Source organism: Oncorhynchus kisutch, linkage group LG14, assembly GCF_002021735.2.
Source record: "Oncorhynchus kisutch isolate 150728-3 linkage group LG14, Okis_V2, whole genome shotgun sequence".
Classification (NCBI taxonomy): Eukaryota; Metazoa; Chordata; class Actinopteri; order Salmoniformes; family Salmonidae; genus Oncorhynchus; species Oncorhynchus kisutch.
This window is the reverse complement of record NC_034187.2, coordinates 60,232,922-60,252,245: the sequence shown is the minus strand read 5'-3', so window position 1 is coordinate 60,252,245 and position 19,324 is coordinate 60,232,922. Positions and strand designations below refer to the sequence as shown.

Sequence of the window (19,324 nt, the reverse complement as noted above, 5' to 3'; positions counted from 1 at the left end):
TGAACTTAACTGCATCCCTCCTTCAGGGATACAGTCACAGCTCTGCATAGAGTTCAGTGATGACCGTCTATCCACTGCTAGTATAATATATGTGGGAATGTACTCCGATTACCCAACGGAAGACTTCCAAAAGAATATGGTGTTTGTCCTGGACCCTTACAAAAAGTACTTGAGATGGCACTAAGTAGTTGTTTGCCATATTTTTGTGAACAAACCCTTTTCCCGTGACAAACAAAGGGGGAAAAATAAGACAACCTGATCCAAACAGCGGAATTTTTCAATGTGGGTTTTCGTGCTGTCACAATCACAATACATACTGGACCAATAACATTATGTGGAACATTTTAGCCATGCATGGAATGATTACAAGAGTTGAATATATCAGGTGTGTAAACAGAGATGATTAGGCTGAGTACAACACAAGACGTTGAGAAAACACAAATCTCTGTATATGAATTTGTTTCTTATTAAACACTGACCCTTTGCCTACTCACTGGCATTTGTTTTTCTGGGTCCGTCTTATAACGTCACTGGCTCCATATAGACCTAAATTGTAATTGCCTTCCCTTTGACTTAAGAAAGTAAACATTTCTCAGAAACAGTTCAACTGAGCCTACGCTGTATCACAAAAAACAATCTGTCTTGATACAGTAGGATTTGTTTAAGACATACAGAAGCCTAGTGGACAGTCTTACTCAGGAATTAGTTGTAATGAGTGTTTGGTTCTTGCTGAGACATCAACAATGCCCAGTTAGTTCATCTTGTAGTAATTCCCGTGTGATGATCCAGAGGATAGAAATTCAAAAGAGGTCCCAAGGTTCTGTCCTCCCTGGCCAAAGACCCAAAGTATGTGGTCCAAATATTTGATGTTCAATATGATCCTCCTTGGGTACATAAGAGTTGTTTGGTTAGTGTCAGAAGCGAAGCAGTTCTCTAGGAAGTCTATACTGTTCTGTGGATATATCTAAACTCATAGAAAAAAAGGGTTCCAAAAGGGTTCTACAGCTGTCCTTTCTATGAATGTACGGCAACCAGGGTCTTCACTGAAATCCCAAAGTACAAAGTCATTAATTGAAGAAATGTACTTTTAATCCAAGGTACTAGTTAACTAGATATTCCCCTAGAGACTGGTTTAAAGGAAGTGTTTGAGTTTTCTGTCTAAGTAGGTCTTTACATTCATAGTGGAACTGCCAGGACCCACTCAATAATACGGGTAATGTTCTAGAATCCATTCTTCCATTTCCAAGCTTTATGAAGCTGTATGTGACACAGGAAATAGTCAAAGGGCCAGTTTTCCAGATCCAGATTAAGCCTAAACCTAGACTAAAAAGCTATTTCAATGGAGTCTCAATTGACCACGTGTTTGGTTAAGTAGTCTTAGGACTCTATTTAATCTGTATCGCTGAAGCGTTTCACTGAAGCTTTACAGATTGCGCAATAAAAATGTAAAGGTGATTTCCGATTGAACCGACATATGCACTGTTTACCGTGAATGCAGTCTTCACCTTTAAATTTCAATTACGCTGTAAAGCTGAACTTCAGCAATACAGATTGAATAGAGCCCTTAATTTGGGTCTGGGAAACGGGCACTAAAGAGATCAGGGAGTAAAAGAATCTGCATCCCACACACTGTAAACCAGCCAATTTAACCAAGTATTATTCTGTGAGTTGAGTGGCATCTGAGCTAATGTGTTAAAGTGTGTTTCCTCAACACTCTCTGCTCGAAGTTAGCTGAATTTGAAAAGCTTGTTGAGTAAACTTACAAATTAATGTTTGCTCAAAACGAATCAAAACCACACCAACATTCATATTTCCCAGCATGCTCTCTTGCAGGTTGATTTTCAGAATGGTTTGTTTCAATACTTGTGTTTTTGCATGTACTTTGATTGGTTCATTTTATGCTACACAAACATAAATAACATACATGTTTCTAAACTAATCCAATCTGTTAGTAGTTGGACTTATTGCACCTGTTTCTGAGATGTCTGTTCCAGTTTATATGATTTGGATAGTCTCAATAATCAACATTCCTTACCCCGGCAGTCATTCTGAATGGACGTTGTGGGTTATTAAAACTTCCAATTGTTGGATATCCTCACTCTGGCTCGATTCCAAAAGGAATTACACACCACTTTGCAAGCCAGCATAATGTGACATGCAGGCTTGATGTGACCTATAAACTAACAGTTTCAGGCCATTGTGTTAGGGTTTATACAATATGTTATCATATATAGTTACATTTTAAAGATGACATTCACTTAGACACTCACTTGGGGATAGCTACAGTACTGAAAACCATTGAATACATCAACCATGTCTCTGTCGCTAACAAATACAGTCATAGGTGGTAAATACAATTCACTCAAAAGGCAAGGCACTCAGGGAAATATGCAAATAAGGTTAAATACATTTTCTAGTTAAATTGTATGTTTACTCAACCTAAAATTCAAAGTCGAGTGAACATACAATTCAACTTGAGAATGTATGTTACTTCAGCTACTGTATACTGTATGCCCAAATGTTGAGCAAACTCACAATCATATTGCAGCTGGTTGGTTTAGAATTGTATGTTAAATCAACATATGTATTTTTTTTTACACTGCAGTTGAACAAGAGGCCCACGGATATCTACCCCAGGTTTCCACTTGGCTGGTCGCCACTGGGATTGTCAGACTCTGCCTCCCTGCTTGCCCTGCCCCTCCGACACGCCAGACGGTCCAAGGACCTCGGGGAGATGTTCTGCGATCGGCAGCAGCAGGCGACCACATCAGCCAGATCGGCCCGGAAGGAGGGCGTGTAGAAGCCGTAGATCACTGGGTCGCAACATGTGTTAAGGTTGCCGAAGACGAAAAGGGCGTGGTGGACGTACTCGGGTGTCTCCTGGAGCATGGCTGGCTGGAACCAGTACCAGATGCCTAGGAGGTAGTATGGCGTCCAGCAAATCACGAAGGACACCACGATCACAATGGTCATCTTCAGGGTCTTCATTCGCGCCTTGGGGATCATGTCAGCACCACTTCGCCTCAGGCACGGCTCCCCACCTGAAGTGATAACAGATACACACAGTATGTGAGGAGATATGGAATGGTACTATGTAAGTTGAAGATGTTGATGATAACGAGCTCTGGGTTTTCCTGACCATGTAACCTGATCAGGACCTGACTATGGCTGATTGATTCATGTATTAGATGTACAAAAAGTGAGATTATAACACTGAGTGTACAAAACATTAGGAACACCTGCTCTTTCCATGACATAGACTGACCAGGTGAAAGCTATGATCCCTTATTTGTATCACTAAATCCAATTCAATCAGTGTAGATGAAGGGGGAGGAGACAGGTTAAAGAAGGATTTTTTAAAGCTTTGAGATAATTGAGACTGGGCAAGAAAAAATATTTAAGTGCCTTTGAACAGGTTGCCAGGTGCACTGGTTTTAGTGCGTCAAGAACTGCAAAGCACACAGTTTCCTGTGTGTATGAAGAATGGTCCACCACCCAAAGGACATCCAGCAAACTTGACACAACTGTGGGAAGCATTGGAGTCAACATGTGCCAGCATCCCTGTGGAACGCTTTCGACATGTTGTAGAATCAATACCCCGAGGAATAGAGGGCAAAAGGGGGGGCAACTCAATATTAGGAAGGTGTTCAGTGTATAAAGGTACAAAGAAAATAAGATATTTTTTTGGTCAGATCATGTGGAAAGTAACAACTTTGGGCTCTAAATATGACAATCAAGTATGTGTTGTTGAAACGTCCAATAGTCAAATATATCACGAAAGCAAAGAATGCAGTGTGCATAGTCTCTTCACCTTTTACACAGACACACACACAGACACACACACACACACACCTTTGCCCTTGTGCATCTGACGGCTGATCTCGATGAGGATGCGGGTATAGCAGAAGCTCATTACTAACAGGGGGAACACATAAAGCGTGACAAAGTGGAACATGTTGTAGACCGTCTCTTGCCAGCGATGGTGGAAGCTTCCATGCGTCACACACTGAGTGAATTCCACTCCCTCGGCTTTGATTGCTCGAAAAATGAACAGCTATGAGATAAAGAAAGACAAACGGGTAGTGAGAAATCATGATAAAGGTCTATTAATCAATCAATACAAAATGTATTTCAAGCCCCCTTGACAGCAACAGGTCTTTTAAGTAAAAATAGGACCAGCAAAGCGCATACAAGGCACAGTGACAAGGAAAAGCTCCCTAGAGGGAAGAAACGTAGAGACGAATGAGACTCTGGGTTCGATTCAATCCGAATTCAATCCGTATCACAGAAGTTCAGCGCTATAGTGTGATTGAAGTTTAAAGGCAATGCTCCTTGATCCTTGGAGACTGCATTCACAGTAAACAATGCATAATCCGGCTCAATCAGAAATGTCCTTTAAATTCCAATTGCGCTATAGTACTGAACTTCCGCTATACGGATTGAATTTAGCCCTTAGGGGGTGGGGCCCATTCTCTGGCTGTACATTCATGTAGCGCCCATCAGAAATAAAATACCACGTTAACTTGGTCTCCTGGTGTGGTAAATTGATCGCTCAGTTATGAGGGCAATGATGCATTAAGAAGTACAGAATTACTATACATACACATGTTAATGGGGTGAATAAAAGTATAATAACATAGGACAGACAATTTTATGCACTCAGCAGCCTTTGAATGGCCTATTAAGAAATCTAGTGCAAAATCAATCTATTCTAATCTGTTAGAATGATGATTCCTTTCAAAACAATTTCTGCACCAGAGGTGATATGACATAGGAATTTAATGTGAAGACTAAGGTCCTAAAGCATACATCTCTATCATTTTTTGATCTCTATCATTTTTAAATTGCCTTGTTATAGCGTATCAGGAATCTGTAATATAATACAGTGTAATACAGTCGTCTTGTACAGTACTGAGCAAGCACAGATCGCCACTCATGTTCATGACTTGACACAGGTTGCGTGCCTCTCCCATTTTGGGGTGTTTTAACTGTTTATTGGAAATGCTTATGTTTATAAATATAACAAGTTAAGTATTAAGTATATATTTTAGTAAGCTCTTTTGGTATAATGTTTCTGCATTGGTATATTTTGTAAATTCAACCTCTGGATCCAGTCTCCTCCATTACCTGTACGGTAAATAAATACCACCGATTTTTACATCTGATCTACTGACTGTCTCGACTGTTGCTGCTCCACACCAACTAAACAGGCTGCCAGCTCCTCTATTTTAACACTGAGCACAAGTGTGATAGCCCATGGGGGCTTTTGTGAATGTTTAGGCCAATACTTTTTTACTCTTGAGGCTGGAAACAAATTAATTATCTTCACTCCAGTTATGATCCATAGATAGGGTTCCTATTGCTCTCACATCTTACCCTGGTCCTGCATTCCTATCTGGAATGGAGGAAATTAACTGTCAATGCGTTTAGGTTTCAAATAGTTTAAAAATAGATATTTTAACTAGCATAACATTGTTTTCTTCCCTTTGCTGTATTATCATTTGCTATTAAAGCAAATTCTTGCACTTTCTCAGTATTTCATGCAATTCATGACAGACTATCATACACACCACTTCTTGCTCGCTGTTTTCCACTTCCTCCATCACCAGCACTCAATATCAATTAAATGCACAAGGATGCACACAAATCAATGTTAATCAGCGTATTTTCTTTGGCTTTGTCAGCTACAGTGCTTTCAGAAAGTATTCATACCCCTTGACGAATTCCACATTTTTTTGTGTTACAGCCTCAATTTCAAAATGGATAAAATAAATAAAAATCGAGCCTGCCTGCTGTTCTGTGCCTTATTGACTCTGCCCTAGACTACGGACCTAGGCTTGCCTTTGACCTGTCTTTTTTTAATGTATTTTTTAAATGTAACCTTTATTTAACTAGGCAGATGAGTTAAGAACAAATTCTCCTTTACAATGAAGACCCACCAAAAGGCAAAAGGCCTCCTGCGAGGACGGGGCTTGGGATAAAAAATAAAAAATATAATATAAATATAGGACAAAACACACATCACAACAAGAGAGACACAACACTACATAAAGAGAGACCTGAAGACAACAACATAACAAGGCAGCAAAACATGACGACACAGCATGACAGCAACATGGTAGCAACACAACATGGTACTAGCACAAAAACATGGTACTAGCACAAAAACATGGTACAAACATTATTGGGCAAAGTCAACAGCACAAAGGTTAAGAAGGTGGAGGCAACAATATATCATACTAAGCAGCCACAACTGTCAGTAAGAATGTCCATGACTGAGACTTTGAATGAAGAGATTGAGATAAAACTGTCCAGTTTGAGTGTTTGTTGCAGCTTGTTCCAGTCGCTAGTTGCAGCGAACTGAAAAGAGGAGCGACCCAGGGATGTGTGTGCTTTGGGTTCCTTTAACAGAATGTGACTGGCAGAATGGGTGTTGTATGTGGAGAATGAGGGCTGCAGTAGATATCTCAGATAGGGAGGAGTGAGGTCTAAGAGGGTTTTATAAATAAGCATCAACCAGTGGGTCTTGCAACGGGTATACAGAGATGAGCAGTTTACAGAGAAGTATAGAGTGCAGTGATGTGTTCTATAAAGAGCATTGATGGCCGAATGGTAATGAACATCTAGCTGTTCGAGAGCACCCTTACCTGCCAATCTATACATTTTCTCTCAGTAATCTGGAATGGGTAGGATGGTCATCTGAATCAGGGTTAGTTTGGCAGCTGGGGTGAAAGAGGAGCGATTACGATAGAGGAAACCAAGTCTTTTGCCTGCCCCCTGTTTGGGTCAATAAACATCTGTGACTCTAGCTGTCTGCATCTGGGCCTTATCCTGAGTTCTGTTACTTGCCATAGATTTTCAAGTAGATTTAAGTCGAAACTGTAACTACCTTTGTTATTCAAAAAAAACCTCCCCAGTCTAACGATTTACAAGCATAACCATAACATGATGCCGTCACCACTATGCTTGAAAATATGGAAAGTGGACTCAGTAATGTGTGTTTGGGGCAAATCCAATACAACACATTGTATTCGGGACAAAAAGTGAATTGTTTTGCCTATTTCTTTTGCAGTATTACTTTAAATGCCTCGTTGCAAACAGGATGCATGTTTTTGAATATTTTTATTATGTACAGGCTTCCTTCTTCTCACTCTGTCATTTAGGTTAGTATTGGTGAAATCCCTGAGTGGTTTCCTTCCTCTCTGGCAACTGAGTTAGGAAGGACTCCTGTATCTTTGTAGTGCCTGGGTGTATTGATACACCATCTGAAGTGTAATTAATACATTCACCATGCTCAAAGGAATATTCAATGTCTGCTTTTTTAAATTTTTACCCATCTACCAATAGGTGCCCTTCTTTGCGAGGCAATGGAAAATCTCCCTGGTCTTTGTGGTTGAATCTGTGTTTGAAATTCCCTTCTCGACTGAGGAACCTTGCAGATAATTGTATGTGTAGGGTACAGAGATTAAGTAGTCATTCAAAAATCATGTTAAACACTATTATTGCAACTTATTATGTGACTTGTTAAGCACATTTTTACTCCTGGACTTATTTAGGCTTGCCATAACAAAGGGGTTGAATACTCATTGACACAAGACATTTCAGCTTTTCACTTGTAAACATTTTGAAAAACATAATTTCGCTTTGACATTATGGGGTGTCATGACGTGGCCCTCTTTGGGTATAGCGTGCCTTCCCCCCCTCTCTCTCGCCTACACCCAGGCTGCTGTTATCTCAGGTCGTAAATTCCTGGAGAAGACTCTCTTCCTCATGGCCAGACAGTATAGAGAGAGAAAATGTTTTACATGAGAACAAAGGAACCTCTTCTCCAGCATAGAACTTGAGAAATGAACAATGTACATGTTTTGGAAAAGGTGTACACGGTCGGGGAAGAATCCAGCTACGACCGGTCCATTTCATTTAATGTTTGTGAAACTCATGAGAGACAATACAGCCACATTACCATAACCCTGTTTATACAAGAGTCTCAGTTATGAGGCTTGCATCTAATTGTTGTATAAAATGAATGAGTAAAGATTAAACTATTTGTGAACTTATGTAATGTGATTTGTGGTTTCATGAAAAGGAACCCAATTCCCTTTAAAGTTAACTAAGTCATTGGCCCGCCCCATGAGCACAGACATTGATCTGGCGTCATGGGACAGCCCCTTTCTACTGATACGAATATAACCCCCACCATGAGGAATTCCCTTCAGACCATGCTTCTCTCAATTATGAGATGGCTAAGGTTTGAGTAGAGACCAGCTTACCTCAATAACCGAGAGAGCTAAGGTTTGAGTAGATTGCTGAAATCTTAACCATACCACGTGGTTAAACTCTGAGACTATTGATACCGACAGATTAATAACAAATCTTTGATACTAATTACTAGTCTGCAGCTAGGAATTATGTACCTGTGAACGCGAAGGCCGACAACCGGCGAAACATCTATTCTATAACAACATCACTGAATGTTACTCTGAACTATCCATTCTAACCATGGCAGAGAGAGAGAGGGAGGACAAACTCTCCAACAGAAACTAACATTCCAACAGCGATAACGACGACACACTGAGCGTGAATATATATATTGATTGCAATTATTCCCAAATGAGTGAGCGTTCATGTGCAAAGGATTAGCATTTCAATTGTTATAATGATCAACTTTGTAGTATCTTATCTTTCGTGCCCTTCTCAATCCCTTTGTCTAACAATCTGCCATGCCGGTTTAGCCCACTAGGGCACATTCTCCTATCATTTTCTTGTAACCATATCTACTTGTTTGTTTGTGTGTGCATTTCTGTGATTATTTAGTTAGTTAATAAATAAATGATTGAGACAATTGATGTATTAATGACTCATAGTGAAGACTGGGTTCGTGCAGATAACCAACCATTTCTGACGTTTGGAATGAGACTAACGTGAGGTAAATAATAATTCATTAATTAGAAGACTAATTGATCAGGTATTAAAATATCTGAAAGTTATATTAGGAAAATTATAACTTTGTAATCTGAATATTTTCCTTGGTTCCCCGACTTCCTAGTTAATTACATCTACCTGATTAGTTAATCACGTAATAATAATTACAGAGAATTGATTTGATAAACTAAACAGTCTTCAGTTTAATGATACCAAAGACACGACAGGGGTATTGTATGTAGGCCAGTGATTTATTTATTTATTTAATCCATTTTAAATTCAAGGGGTGTGAATACTTTCTGAAGGCACTGTTTGCAGACATCACTCTCAGACACACGTCTCTCCTATAATTACACAAATGCAAATGGCATGGGGAACCAGAAGATAATAGCTTCCCTTCCCTTGTAACACCTTCCATCATAATGTTCTCATATCTATAGCAATCGTAGCAGACAAAAGTTGAGAAAATATCATAATGACTTATGAATGTAAAAAGTTTCTGGTTGTAGAATAGTCAGCAGTATTACACCTAGGTAAAGATGTTTCTTTCTGGAAAATACAACTTTTACAAATAGTATACCATGACATTACAGAAGATGTCAGAAAAACGTCACTGCAACCAGTTTTGCCTGCTGGGAGATCTTCACTTCGCTATTCTATTTTTGGCAGTGTTTTTGATGAGGGCCTTTGAGGGTACACTTTGCCACCGTTCTGCTGTACTGAAGTGCTAATAAAATCGGCTTTCAGTCACCTCCCACTGGGCACAAACGTAATTCAATTTATACTAAACAAACAGAAACGCAAAATATAAAGTGTTCGTTTTATTTTTCATGAGCTGAAATAAAAGACCACAGAAATGTTCAATATGCAGAAAAGGTTTTTTTCTCGAAAATGTTGTGCCAAAATTTGTTTACATCCCTGTTAGTGAGCATTTCTCCTTACCAAGATAATCCATCCCACTGACAGGTATGGCATATCAAGTAGCAGATTAAACATTTGGTAAAGTCAACCAACATGAATTCAACATGAATTCATCAAAAACTGTCACCATGTCATTGGATTTAGGTTCAAAGTCGGGTGAAAAAAAAGACTAAATTCCCTTAAATTTATGATTTTTCTTTCAGTTCCACGTTGATTCAATGTCATCCCATACAGTAGATTTATTTTGTTGAAATGATGTGAAAACAATGTTGATTCAACCAGGTTTTGTGCTGAATGAATTGAACCACTGACCAACTCCACCAATCCTTGAAAATCATTGGTAAATTAGTAAGCATAAACATGGAAACACTCAATATGAGATGGCTTCTGTCTGCACATAATATCTGCTCCATGATTATCATCATTTAAAGTGTGTGTGTGTGTGTGTGTATGTGTGCGTGCCTGTGTACATAGTAAATTAGATGGATTCAATAATCCATTTATTTCTCTTCACAGGCACAGTCAGCAGTGCTGTGTTCAGTCACCATAAGATGGGTTGACTTAATTGCTTAAACAGGAACATGTATTTCCCATAGAATGGCCATCCATGTCAAGTGTGTATGTGTGGTTGGTAAAGGGGCCATATTGACCTCTCCACAACTCACCACCCACCCTCCTTTCTATGAGCTAACATCTCTCTCCCTTGTCCACTGTCGACTGACTCCCCCGCCTTGTGTTTCTCCCTCCCTCCTACAGCAGAAGTTCTGTGTTGTTCCCTTCTTCCTATTCATTTGGAACAACAGCCACTGATTAGAACCTCCAAGGTTGTGTCCACTGACAACCAGAAATGTCATCTCTCTGAGGCGCTGACATTAAGGGGATTGGATTTGTGGTAAACTCTCTCTCTGTGACAGTAACAAAAGAGTGAACACTCAGAAATCTAGCCATGCGGGGAGGGAAAGCAATTTTCTCTCAGTGCAGTGCAATGGGGCCTTCAACGCTGAACTCAAATCAAATCAAATGGAATTGATTGAGTGTCCAAAGTACTGTACTTTTAGTCACAAATTGATCTGTGAGCATGGAATGAAATCTACTCCCTCATTTCTCAATTCAAATTCAAAATCAGTGCTTACTGGCATGAAATACATGTAAATACAAAAATATTGCAAAACAAAAATGGCTTGAATAGGAATAAAATTGAAAAAATACACATGCTTTGTTTATAAAGACCAATTGACAATACATCTCAAATGAATTAATATATACAGTGCCTTATTAAGTATTCAGACCCCTTGACTTTTTCCACATTTAGTTTTTACAGCCTTATTCTAAAGTTGATTAAATAAATAAAAATCCTAATCAATCGACACCGAATACCCCATAATGACAAAGTGAAAACTGTTGTTTTTTTCCCCATAAAAATCTGGAATAACTTATTTACAAAAGTATTCAGACCCTTTTTGCTATGAGACTTGAAATTGAGATCAGGTGCATCCTGTTTCCATTGATCATCCTTGAGATGTTTCAACAACTTGATTGGAGTCCACCTGTGGTAAATTCAATTAATTGGACATGATTTGGAATGGCATACACCTGTCTATATAAGGTCCCACAGTTGACAGTGCATGTCAGAGCAAAAACCAAGCCATGAGGTCAAAGGAATTGTCTGTAGAGAGCAGAGACAGGATTGTGTCGATACACAGATCTGGGGAAAGGTACCAAAACAATTCTGCAGTATTGAAGGTCCCAAGAACACAGTGGCCTCCATCACTCTTAAATGAAAGTAGTTTGGAACCATCAAAACTCATCCTAGAGCTTGCCCGCCCGGCCAAACTGAGCAATCGGGGTAGAAGGGCCTTGGCCAAGGAGGTGACCAAGAACCCGATGGTCACTCTGACAGAGCTCCAGAGATCCTCTGTGGAGATGGGAGTACCTTCCAGAAGGACAACCATCTCTGCAGCACTCCACCAATCAGGTCTTTATGGTATAGTGGCCAGACGGAAGCCACTCAGTAAAAGGCACATGACAGCCCGCTTGGAGTTTACCAAAAGGCACCTAATGACTCAAGATTCTCTGGTCTGATAACTCTTTGACAAGAATGCCAAGTGTCACGTCTGGAGGAAACCTGGTACTATCCCTAATGTGGAGTATGGTGGTGACAACATCATGCTGTGGAATGTTTTTCAGCGGCAGGGACTGGGAGACTAGTTAGGATCGAGGGAAAGATGAACGGAGCAAAGTACAGAGAGATCATTGATGAAAACCTGCTCCAGAGCGCTCAGGACCTCAGACTGGGTTGAAGGTTCAACTTCCAACAGGGCAATGACCCTAAGGACACAGCCAAGACAATGCAGGCGTGGCTTCAGAACAAGTCTACCATGGTCATTGAGTGGCCCTGCCAGAGCCCGGACTTGAACCCGATCTAACGTCACTGGAGAGACCTCAAATAGCTGCGCAGCGATGATCCCCATCCAACCTGACAGAGCTTGAGAGGATCTGCAGAAAAGAATGGGAGAAACTCCCCAAGTATAGGTCTGCCAAGCTTGTAGCGTTATACCCAAGAAGACTCAAGGCTGTAATAGCCGAGTAAAGTCTGAATACTTTTAATTTTTATACATTTGCAAAATAATCTAAAACACCTTTTTTGCTTTGTCATTGTGGGGTATTGTGTGTAGATTGATGAGTGGACAAAACAATTTCATACATTTTAGAATAAGGGTGTAACATAGAAAATGTGGTAAAAGTCAAGGGGTCTGAATGCTTTCCGTATGCACTGTATATACACTTGAGTGAAAGCAATCTCTCTCTCCCTCCCTGCCATCTGTCTCCCTACCTGTCAGGGTGGGTAAAGGCTTATATCATTCACAGCACTACTGTTTGGATTGGGGTGGGACTATAATCAATATGCAGCTGACCTCAGCCAATTTGATCATTTTATTTGACCAGAGAAACACTTTGTTACCAAGCTGACGACTGCTTCAGCTGCTTCCTCTTCTAAGCCATTCTATTCACATTACTACAGCCAACAATCAAGAGCTGGTGTGTTTGTCCTATAGAATTACAGTTGAATACACCAACCTTAAAAATGCTCTTTTTTTGCTGAGAGATAATTTCCTCACAATGCACCACACACCTACCCATAGGACTTAATTTGATTGGCAGATCACTGACTGTATGCTCTATTGTGTGAGGAAGACAGTGACCAACTTATGATCGATTGCAGCCATGCTATCTTACTAGCCCGGAATCCAAACTGAATAGCTCTCCATTTCACTATTGCTCCTATACACTGATTCAGTCTGGACCTGTTCCAGTAGAAGGACACTTTGATCAGCTAGAAAGTAGTCCTCTAAGAAACTATGGTTTAGTTTAAGACCCTCGTGGAAAAATGTTGTCGATCAAAATATTTGTTTTTCTGATTCGTAAATGGTGATCCAGTCATGGACTGCATTGTTATGCATAACCATTACAAACATAGGCACAAATGACTAATTGAATGTGGGCGCAAAATGATTCAGTGAAGTCAAACCATAGTGAAATGGAGTGATATTCAATGTGGATAACAGCCTAGTAAGATAGTGGATCAGCCATCAATACAAGGCTTACTAATTGACTATTCATGTTGTTATGCTGTAGTCTGAGAACGATGTAGATGCTACCGTATGTACACCCACCTGTGGGGAGGCCAGGAGCAGGCTGAGGACCCAGGCAACGAGCAGCATCCTCTTGTTCCTTCGCCCAGCGTCCAGCGTGTCCAACGGGTGCAGGATAGCATGGTGGCGGTCCAGGCTGACCACCACCAGGATGAAGGCAGACGAGTGCATGGCAAACAGTTTGAGGAAGCACAGCAGCTTGCACATGGTATCACCGGCATACCACTGCACGGTGACGTTCCACACCGCGTCCAGCGGCATTACCACGAACGTCATCACCAGGTCTGCAGAGGCCAGGCTGGCAATGAGTGGCCGGAGATGGGCGGCCAGGCGGCGCCCGCGGCCCCGTGCCACGCTGATCAGCACGGAGAGGTTGGAGAAGGCAGCGAACACGAAGAGGACCATGGTGGCGGCCACGCGGACGCGGGCAGCGGCGGTGAAGGTGGGTGCCTCCCAGTCCGTGAATGACGGAGGGAGGGAGGAGTTAAAGGAGGAGTTCTCTGGCGGGAACATTGGCGTCACCGACCAAAGAGTCAAGTTTCCCAACATCCTGTCATCCGACATCCTGGAAGTAAGAAAATTATTAAGTCATTTTCCTCCTCATCTTCATCATTCTTATCCTCATCATAATATAGTTTTTTTTTGTAATGAAATCACTGTAGAAAGTGATTCACTTGACTTGACTTGGTTTATCTGACGGGGACATATTTCAATATGTTGGCTGGGTGAGGAAATAAATAATTCAGTATAATATGACTATTTGGGGCATTTACTGTTGAACCAACATCTCTGTAAATGTGCCAGATTTCACCAGCTGGCTAATTTTCAACGGCTGTAAGTGAAAACAGAAATTAATGTAACAAGGACAACATTCTCTTGGCGCCAATAATGAATTTAGGATGATTTATATAAGTGTACAGGCACACAGCCACCCTACTGCCTAAGTGCAGTTTCAGCCTCCCAAAGCTCATATACGGATTGGCAGCTGATATACGGATTGGCAGCTGATATATGGGTTGGCAGCTGATATACGGTTTGGCAGCTGATATACAGTTTGGCAGCTGATATACGGTTTGGCAGTGTATTCCTTTGCAGCTGCAAAGGAAACTAATGATGGGTCTGGTATTTTGACCTCAGTAATATTCCTTAACATAAAGCTTTATAGCTTTTATATTCATCTTTATAGCGAAGGCAATATTCTAGTATCGATAACAGATCATAGATGGGACACAAAACAAATAGTGGGTCACTTAAGTTTGTCATCAGTAATGTTCCATAAAAACACCCATCTTCATTTCTGAATAATGCAGGTTCAAAAGGTCATATGACACGCATCTAATTTATTAGGTACACCCATCTAGTACCAGGTCAGACCTGGTGCATGATTCTTAATATTCTCATTCGACCTCTCTCATCAACGTGCTGTTTTCCGCCCACAGGACTGCCACGAACTGGATGATTTTTGTTTGTTGCAACATTCTCGTTAAACCCTAGACACTGTTGTGTGTGAAAAGCCCAGGAGGCCAGCCGTTTCCAAGATACTGGAACCGACGATCATACCAATCTGAAAGTCGCTTAGGTCACCTGTTTTCCCCATTCTAACGTTCAATTGTACAGTAACTGAATGCCTCGATGTCTGTCCGCCTGCTTTATATAGCAAGCCACGGCCACGTGATTCACTGTCTGTAGGAATGAACCACTTTCTTGAACGGTGTGGTGTACCATATAAACTGCCCACTAAGTGTATAAATACAGTGTGTATATATATATATATATATATATATATATATATATACACAGTTTACACTGAGTGTACAAAACATTATGGACACCTGTTCTTTCCATGACATAGACTGACCATGGGAATCCAAGTAAAAGCTATGATCCCTTATTGATGTCACTTGTTAAATCCACTTCAATCAGTGTAGATGAAGGGGAGGAGACACATTAAAGAAGGATTTTTAAGCCTTGAGACAATTGAGACATGGATTGTGTATTGTTCATCCATTCAGAGGGTGAATGGGCAAGACAAAACATTTAAGTGCCTTTGAATGGGGTATGGTAGTAGATGTCAGGTGCAACTGTTTGCAACGCTGCTTATTTTTTCAAGCTCATCAGTTTCCCATGTGCATCAAAAATGAACAGGACATCCAGCCAACTTGACGCAACTGTGGGAAGCATTGGAGTCAACATGGGCCAGCATCCCTGTGGAACGCTTCCGACACCTTGTAGAGTCCGTGCCCTGACGAATTGAGGCTGTTCTGAGGGTAAAAGGGGATGGTGACACAATATTACGAAGGTGTACTTAATGCTTTGTACACTTAACCCCATAATGACTAAGCAAAAACAGATTATTAGAATTTTGGGGCATTTACAGTATTCAGACCCTTTACCTAGTACTTTCTTTTCTGAAGCACCTTTGGCAGTGATTACAGTCTCAAGTCTTCTTGGGTATGACGCTACAAGCTTGGCACACCTTTTTTGGGGGAGTTTCTCCAATTCTTCTCTGCAGATCCTCTCAAGCTCTGTCAGGTTGGATGTGGAGCCTCGCTGCAGAGCTATTTTGAGGTCTCTCCAGAGATGTTCAAGTCCGGGCTCTGGCTTGTCCTGAAGCCATTCCTGCGTTGTATTGGCTGTGTGCTTAGAATCATCGTCCTGTTGGAGAAAGGTGACCCTCCACCCCAGTCTGAGGTCCTGAGCGCTATGGAGCAGGTTTTAATCAAAGATTTCTCTGTACACTGCTCCGTTCATCTTTCCCTCAATCCTGACTAGTCTCCCAGTCCCTGCCGTTGAAAAACATCCCCACAGCATGATGCAGCCACCATCATGCTTCACTGTAAGTATGGTGCCAGGTTTCCTCCAGACATGACATTTGGCATTCAGGCCAAAAAGTTTAAACTTGGTTTCGTCAGACCAGAGAATCTTGTTTCTCATGGTCTGAGAGTCCTTTGGCTTCCGTCTGGCCACTATAAAGGCCTGATTGGTGGAGTGCTGCAGAGATGTTTGTCCTTCTGAAAGATTCTCCCATCTCCACAGAGGAACTCTGGAGCTCTGTCAGAGTGACCATAAGGTTCTTGGTCACCTCACGGATCAAGGCCCTTCTCAGGGGGATTGCTCAGTTTGGATGGGCGGCCAGCTCTAGGAAGAGTCTTGGTGGTTGCAAACTTCCTCCATTTAAGAATAATGTAGGGGGACCTTCAATGCTACATAAATGTTTTGGTACCCTTCCCCAAATCGGTGCCTCAACACAATCCTGTTTCTGAGCTATATGGATAATTCCTTCGAACACATGGCTTGGTTTTTTCTGTGGGACCTTATATAGACAGGTGTGTGCCTTTCCAAATCATGTCTAATCAATTGCCTTTACCACAGGTGGACTCCAATCAAGTTGTCGAAACAAGGATGATCAATGGAAACAGGATGCACCTGAGTGTCGTAACAAAGGGACTGAATATTTATGTAAATAAGGTATCTGTTTTTTATTTTCAATACATTTTCAAAAGTTCTAAAAAACTGTTTTCGCTTTGATATTTTGGGGCACTGTGGGCCTGTGGAACACTAAAATATATATGTCCTTTAAATAGCTACAGCAATATTCTGGTACTAGTTGATGGGACACTGACTAACATTACTGGACTAAAAGTGACATAACTTTGAAGAAGACCTGAATCAGCGGCAGATCTTCCACCAAAAAAGTACCCATTCCAAAATCATAATCACCACTTAGCCCAACTCTCTTTATCTGTCTGGATCTCTCTGTTCTCTTTCTCTCTCTGTCTCTCTGGCCAATGCAAACTTTTGGGGATTTACAGTTCCTCCAGGCCAAATCCCATCTAACCTTCAGCTGGTGCTGTTGTTCGTGTCTGGTATTCACAAAAGAAGACAAAGACCTTGGTTGTGGTGAGCAGTGGTCTGATACACAGCTATCCTTGGGGCTTGTACAGTGCCTTGTTTGTGCCCAGACCCAAGAGATTCCATTGAAATGAGATTGAGAAATATATGATGGAAATATATATTTTTTACTCTCTTCCTCCTCCTTCTATGCCCCTCCCTCCCTCCCTCCCTCCCTCCCTCCCTCCCTCCCTCCCTCCCTCCCTCCCTCCCTCCCTCCCTCCCTCCCTCCCTCCCTCCCTCCGTCTCTCTTCCTCTCCCCCCCTCACTCCTTCCCTCTCTCTCTCTCTCTCTGTCTATTCCTCCCTCTGCATCTTCCTCCCTCTCTCCCTTCCTCTCCCCCTCGCGTGCTCATTCACTCCATCCCTCCTCCTCGCTTTCTCTGCCCTCCTCTCTCCCTCCTGCATCTTCTTCCCTCTCTCTTCCCTCGCTTGCTCGTTCGCTTCTTCCCTCTGCCTCACTTTCTCTCTCACTCCCCCTCTCTGCTTCTTCCCCCTCTCTCCCTCCCCCTTAACTCCCTCTGTCTCTTTCTGCCTCTTTCTCCTCTCTCCCTCACTGCCTCCCTCAATCTCTCCACCCCCCCCCACTCTCTCTCTCTTCCTCTCCCCACTCACTCCCTCGCTCCCTCCCCCTCACACTCTCTCTTATAGGGTGGATAATTGAAATTTATGGGTGGACAGACTAGAGGGGTTGAGGTGGTGTGAAGCTAGCCTTGGGATTTGTTATATTCTTCTAATGAGTTTTCGGTTATATGATTCAGTAAGCCGTTCAACCTGATAACGTAATGGAATTCTCCACACCCTTGGCTTGCAATGGGTCTCCATGAAAACATTGTTGTAAAAAAATGGAGGGAATTGATTTCATCTGAATTGAATTGTGGATAACTTATGTTAGCAATAAAGCATCGGCCACAGAAATTGTTGGGGTAGCTGCACCCATGGCCAGGTACAAGGTTAGAGTATAGCATAAAATATGATAACACAAAGCATCCATGTTGAAAGCTGATACATTGTCTGTTATTTCCTCTCTCCATCAACAGTCCGTGATCTTTCTATACGGGTATGTCTTGCTACAAGCTACAGTAGCTATAAACTTGATATGTATTTATCATGTAAAGCATATGGAAGCATATGGCAACTGCCCGTGTGGCAGGCTCTACGCCGGTGAGTATGACGTGGCCTCTGTAGCCTGGCGTGGGTGGACAGTCCGTGCACTGTAAGGTAAATAGAGCCATAGTGTCTATGAAGACACTGAAAATACCTGAGGGAGCTACAAGATACCTGAGGGAGCTACAAGATACAGCACAAACACAATCGGTAGGTTGTCAAAGGGTAAGAGACAGCTGCGTCATAGGGTGAACATAGAATGAACTACATGTATATCGAATTTCACCTTATACTCTCCTGATTCTCCTGATATATAATGCAGAATGGATGCGGAAGCAACTTTTCCCTGACTTTTTTTTCATCAGACTAAAGATCCGGAAGCTTCTGCGCATGTGTGGATCACGTTCTGCACATGTGTTTATTCTCTAATTTATGCAGTCTCTGCTCTACTTGTGGAGAACAGACTACTCTAGCTAATGGGGCTTGTTTAAAAGTTAGATCAAAGCTGAATCAATGTCTGCAAGATCACATAATGATCGTATTCTACATAACAGAACCGAATATAATAGCATGTATAGCGTTACTGTAAGACAGAAACGACACTGCATTTTTATCTCATGTGGACAAAACTCAACAGCCACCACTAGGCAAAATATGTAGGTAGGCTAGACCACAGTTTGTTAACACCATTGGCTCTAAAATTAGCTCTCGATACCTCAATCAGAACAACACTGTAGGCTACTTCGAAACAACACTGTATAACTCAAGAAGCTCTAAATTAATGTCCCCATGAAACTGAACGGGATCAAATGGTTGGTTTCACCAGTAAAA

At 41.6% G+C, this 19,324-nt stretch overlaps 1 protein-coding gene across 1 annotated transcript; it reads right to left on the bottom strand.

Moving 5' to 3' along the window:
• Window positions 1-259: 259 nt before the first annotated feature.
• Window positions 260-14,060, bottom strand: LOC109903552 (gonadotropin-releasing hormone II receptor). The gene is made up of 3 exons (XM_020500328.2): window positions 13,518-14,060; window positions 3,853-4,054; window positions 260-3,041 (listed from the first exon to the last, which is right to left on the bottom strand). Exons 1-3 carry the CDS (start codon window positions 14,058-14,060, stop codon window positions 2,629-2,631), a joined length of 1,158 nt encoding a protein of 385 aa, XP_020355917.1. The 3' UTR covers window positions 260-2,628.
• Window positions 14,061-19,324: the final 5,264 nt, after the last annotated feature.